General features: G+C 40.9%; 1 protein-coding gene across 1 annotated transcript in view; it reads right to left on the bottom strand.

The window, feature by feature from the left end:
- Positions 1-5,396, bottom strand: part of prdm11 (PR domain containing 11) — an 11,598-nt gene extending 6,202 nt beyond the window's left edge. Inside the window, exons 1-6 of the mRNA XM_035664299.1 lie at positions 5,176-5,396; positions 2,683-2,750; positions 1,903-2,162; positions 1,652-1,719; positions 1,289-1,476; positions 335-838 (exon numbers count right to left, since the gene is read on the bottom strand). Coding sequence (XP_035520192.1) covers positions 335-838; positions 1,289-1,476; positions 1,652-1,719; positions 1,903-2,162; positions 2,683-2,750; positions 5,176-5,381 — 1,294 coding nt within the window. The 5' untranslated portion in view covers positions 5,382-5,396. The remainder of the gene's footprint in view (positions 1-334; positions 839-1,288; positions 1,477-1,651; positions 1,720-1,902; positions 2,163-2,682; positions 2,751-5,175) is intronic.
- Between the last annotated feature and the right edge of the window lie 201 nt (positions 5,397-5,597).

Genomic DNA, 5,597 nt, shown 5'->3' with positions numbered 1-5,597 from the left:
TTAGTAGCATGGAGCTAACGGTCCAAATAAAATATAGGAACATTGCAGATAGTAACGTTATTCTAAATATGATTGTCAGTTATTTTACAGCGACAGAGCAATCTCTGTCGCTGTAATCCTGGCCAACGCCCAGGATTATGCAATTCACTGCAGTTCACTGAGCGGCCACTGGTGGCGCTGTTAGCTACAGTTTAATGAATGTTACATAGAGAAGCTTTAAAGAATTTGAGGATTAAAAACATAACAAAGAAAACAAACCAGTTGCATTGCTGGTTTAAAGAATCAGATTGAAGACAGTCGGCTCTCCGTCAGAACATAATGTTTCAGAACAAACCTTGAAAGTCTTCGATGGGGCCTTGCTCCGGGTGGGGCGGTCCGGCCTGATCCTGCTGGGGAAGATTTTGTTCAGACATTGGTGCACCGACCACGTCCCCCTGTTCTCTTCTGAGACGGGACAGCTCCTCCTCCAGCTCCAGGATCCTCCTCTTCAATTTGACACAGTTGGGGCAGAAGGAGGTGGAGGGCTCCTCGCTGCTCTGGTTCTCCTCCTCTTTCTCCTCCACCTTTAGGTTAGGAACGTTAAAGCTGCTTTCAGCCCCCGGCCCGAGCACCGCTGTTTTACACTCACTGTGGAGGGAAGACTGGGACCTGGACTTGCTGGAGTCCTCTAGAGAAGCCTCCAGGACGTCTTTGAAGATGAGGTCGATCTTCTTCCTCTTGGCTGGAGGCTGGCCGTCTGGCTCTTCGCTGGGTTGTTTGCTGCCCTGCAGAGCCGACTGCAGACACGGAGATTTAAAGTCCTTCTGAATGTTGGGAAGGACTTTCGGCTTCCCAGTATCTGGAATTAGACAGTTTTGTTAGCTATGTCAATGGAAAACACGGTTGTGGTTGTCAGTAATTCAGCAAATTAGTTACTTTTCTCATTTCAAATTAAAGTGAAACACACAAAAACCCACAGATTTGCAACCAGTTTAAACTCTCAAACTGATGGGCTGCATCTCACGTCATAAACTTTTGTTATGAAGGAATTAACTAATACAGCATGAGGAAAACCCTGAGAGCTCCTTGCCGTTTTTCCTTGCCACTGTCTCCAAGGTGCTCATGGTGGGAACTGTTAGGTAAATAATGTTATAAAGAGTACAGTCTAGACCTGCTCTATTTGAAGTGTGCTGAGATAACGTGTGTTATGAATTGTTGCTATACAAATAAAACTGAATGTTATTGACAGTATTATTACATGTTACACTTCTTTCACCAACCACAGCCCTGAGCTCCAACCAGAGACTACCTGTGTCCAGGTTGCGGTCGATGCTCTCCTGAGAGACGCAGTGGAGTCGCTGGATGTAGTCGTCACTGTACCAAACCCGCAGTTTCTCTCCCGCCGCCAGAGGCCGACACACTCTGAAGTAGATGTTTTTATGGTGTTGGAACGCTGTCAAGTTCCTGTCGCTCTCCTCCGACGAGGTTCGGACGAACCTGCAGCTCGCAAACATCAACAAAGATATTTTATAGATAATTTTTCATATGATCAAAGATTTAAATGATTTATGTAACTTTCTGTAATTATACTGTTATATTTGTTGATTCAATCAGTTCAGAGTTGATAGTTAGATAGAAAATTAATAATTATGTATTAAAATAAAAGTGTTACCTCATCCAGTTGGCTTTGGTCTCATCGCTGCCATCGATGGACTGATACGCGTTATTAGAATCAACAATCTGGAACAAAAAAGAACAGGAAACGAGTTCAGAGCTTGTGGTTCTAAAGTGGTTTCAGACTGGTTCTAAACTGGTCTCAGACCGGTTCTAGACTGGTTCTAAAGTGGTCTCAGACTGGTTCTAAAGTGGTCTCAAACCGGTTCTAGACTGGTTCTAAAGTGGTTTCAGACTGGTTGGACTTACGATCCAGGAGAAGAAACCGGAGGATTTGTCCTTGGAGACCAGATCTCCCTCATACGGACCAAACACCGCCCCCCTGGGGATGTTTGGATCCACGCAGCGAACATCCACCTCGTCTCCCTCAGCAAACACCTCCAGGCCCGATGGGACGGTGAGCGCCGCCCTGTTGGCCGACCCCGGCGGTGCAAGCGTATCAGGGACGAACAGCGGGGGCCCGTGGGACGGACACTCCTTCTGGAAATAGTCCTGGCACTCCTCGCAGACTGGAGGACAAACAGTCGACATTTCAGGATTTTATTAACTCTTCCAGCGCTAATAAAATATTTACAGCGTGTTCATAAAAACAACTCCTATATTGCCCTTAAAGATGATTATTATTGCTATTTATGCTAATTGTGCAACATATGCAGGTTAACAGACTGAACATTTCTAACATTAAACTCTGTACTCAACAGTTCTGGTTCATGTTTCTGTTTCTATATCCGCCATAAAGTTGACTTTGACTCGTATTTTAGTTGATGATATGTTGAAACATTTCCTTTTTATTTGGTGTGTAACAGCTACACAATCTTACAACTGGAGAATGTAAAAATCACTTCAGACCGACAACAATAACTGTTATTCATTTCAATACAATCTGTAGTCAAAGTCACAAGGAGCCGCCGGTCGACGACCAGCAGCCAGCGACGGTTTGAGATCAGATTTTTAGTTCATCTATAATGTGCGAATATATCGGTTGGAAAGCGCAGAATCCCAGCGAAGGATCTGAAGACAGGAACTTACACCAGTGGTCCAACGACTCACTCATGGTGGAACCATGTTGGTAGAAACTCAGCACGTCTTCACAGCCTCTGCAGAACAACAACAACAACAACAACACGTGTCAGTAATAACAAACCTTTCCTCACAGCGGACAGCAGGTATCAGGTTATATAATCACTGCTTTGTTTCTGGGTTGTTGCTGCTTAAAAGATCTGATGTCACTGCACCTTTCCTAAAAAATTATGTCTTTAGGAATTTTTTGCAATTAAATTGTTGGAAAAAGTGAAAATTATTTGTTATAAGTAATAATTGTGATTTATTTTTGTATAATTCATTAAAAATTTAAGGCAACTAGTTCCAGAGAGAATAAAATCTGTCACCAGTTTGGCTGTAATAATGTCTGTAGTACCGTCTACAGTCCTGCAGTACTGCCCCCCAGTGGCGAAACACAGGAACTACATTAACAATGAAACTAGGTAAAAATGTTTTTTTGACTGTAAATTCAAATGTGTTGTTATGTAGAACAGCAGTTATGTGCTCATTAAATATGTAATTTTCATGGCTTAAAAATCCAGATCAATTATTTGACCTCCGCCCTGTAAACTCTCTGTCTTTGTATTGTCTTTGTATTATTATAAGTATATATCTATTACATAAACAGATATACAGGCAGTTCAGTAATGACAGTCTGAGTTTCTCTTTCCTGACAAAATCTACTTTATCACATTCAGTCTGTACGTAACAATGGATCAGAGGATTAATATATATCTTACAGGAGAGGAAGTATTCAGGTTCTTTACTGCAGTAAAAATACTGCACTATAAATGTTACTGGAGTAAAGTATTTATTTTTAGGATCAATTAATCATTTTCTCCATTACTCGGTTTGCTGTTTCGTCCATAAAATGGTGAAAACTTTGAATCAATGTTTCCTAAAACTGAAAGAAGACGACGTCCTCAAATATTCAAACTGAGGCTGAAATCAGAGAATTTGGACGTTTTCACTTAATTTCCATTATTAAAATAATTAAATATGAATTTAATAGTTTACCACTGATTACTGTAAACAGGAGGGAAATGTAAAGTATGAACCTGTTGTATTATTATATCTGATATTATGAGATTATTCAGACTCATTAAAAACGTGATTTTACTGTCGGTATTGATTATCAGCTGAGGAGCTGGACGATGTGTAGTTTAGTGTTTCCTGTCGTTGTGCGTCTCTGTCCGTGTTCACTAATCAACTTTAATGTTCTGCTGTCTGTCAATGAGTCACTGAGTGGTTTAGGTCCGAGGTCCAGGTCTACTGACCCTGTACGAACCCTCAGACCTCCGGCTGGTTCTGGATTCAGGCTGTTCCTGCTGCTCCAAAGTGGAACAAACTGTTTGTGATTAATCTTCTGTTGAAGCTTCGGTTTGTAACGTCACTGTAAGACTCTGATTCCCAACTGTATGTTTCATATTGATCAGTATCAGTAACAGCAGAGAACAGCTGATCAACTGATCAATGAACACAAACAGTGAACTCAATAACTGCAGGAGGTTTGATTATTTCCTGTGAATATTGATCAGAGATATATTGATCCATTCTCTGTCTGTATTCTGTATTTTAACAATCAGACTTAATATTCTTCTTTCTCACAGATTCACTGTTTATTGATCTATCAGCTGATTGATTGATGGACAAACTCTGGATCCAGATTAGGGACTTTTTTGTATTTCACGGCCACCGTAGTTTAATTAGAGGTTGAATCAACTTCACCACTAGATAGATCTAAATCCTACAGACTGGTCCTTTAAATCAAATAACTTTATTTTATTGGTTTTATTCTGTTTTGTGCTCCTTTTTAAGAACTTTGGATATAAAATATGACATAAATAAACTTTCACTTCTTCTTATTTGAACAGTAAACCTTCCTACAGATTAACTGTTAAACAATGTTTGATTTTAAATGTTCCAGATAATCTATTACATGTTCAAACTCTTTCTATTGTCACTACAGCGTTTTTACAAATGTGACTTTAATCATAAAAAACCTCATTTCAAAAACATTTGACTAAATTAAAACATACTTTATTTACAGTTTTAACTTTTATTTGTTTATAAATCAGAGAAATATAAAGCTCACATTAAAACAAACTACCAATATATGAGCTTTAACTGAGCAGTATTAATATTAACCAGGAGTTTAATATCACACACACACATTATTGATCTCTAATAACTGATTCTTGATCATGATGCTATTGCACAGTGCAGTCTGTGTGCTGAGGGTTTAAACTCTCTGCTGCAGTCTGCTCCGACATTAAAACACTTTACAAACACTCACAAACTAAAGTTGTGTTAAACCGAGAGTCGGTGTCCGCAGATAATCCGGTAAATTAGCGGATTTTAAGGCTAATTAGCGGCTGAGTTTTAATCTGCGCCACGCTTTCGGTCTGCAGACAACTGGCAATCTGCCTGCTCCTTTCGGAAGCCATTTTCGCTGGCCACAGTGGCTACCGACAGACCCACCGTAAGCACAGCGGGGACACGGAGCCTCTCTCCCGGCCTGAAGCTGGACTCTCCGGCCGCTGCCCGGCCGCCGAGCACCGACCCGCCCCCGGCCGCTGGCTCCGCCGCCGCCCGCTCGATGTTAAAGTTTTTCCCGTTAATTTTTTGCAGCGACTCGGTCGCCTCCCCGAGCTTTGACCACCATTTTTTATCACAGGAAATGACATGGAAAACGGAAGAAAGCAATTGCGCAAAAATTAAAGTTAACAGCGAGAATTTGATTCCGAGAGTTTCAGTTTCTGTCGCATTTTATCCGGAAAAGTCGCTGATTTCAGTCAATGAGCGGAAATAAGGAGGAACAGCCGCAAAATAAGGAACATTTAATGCACAATAAATACACAATAAACACATAAAATAACCCCAATACTCAACCTGCATTCAGG

The sequence above is a fragment of the Morone saxatilis genome, unplaced genomic scaffold (assembly GCF_004916995.1).
Source record: "Morone saxatilis isolate NCDOM2014 unplaced genomic scaffold, NCSU_SB_2.0 Contig2, whole genome shotgun sequence".
Classification (NCBI taxonomy): Eukaryota; Metazoa; Chordata; class Actinopteri; family Moronidae; genus Morone; species Morone saxatilis.
This window is presented reverse-complemented; position numbering and strand designations above follow the sequence as displayed.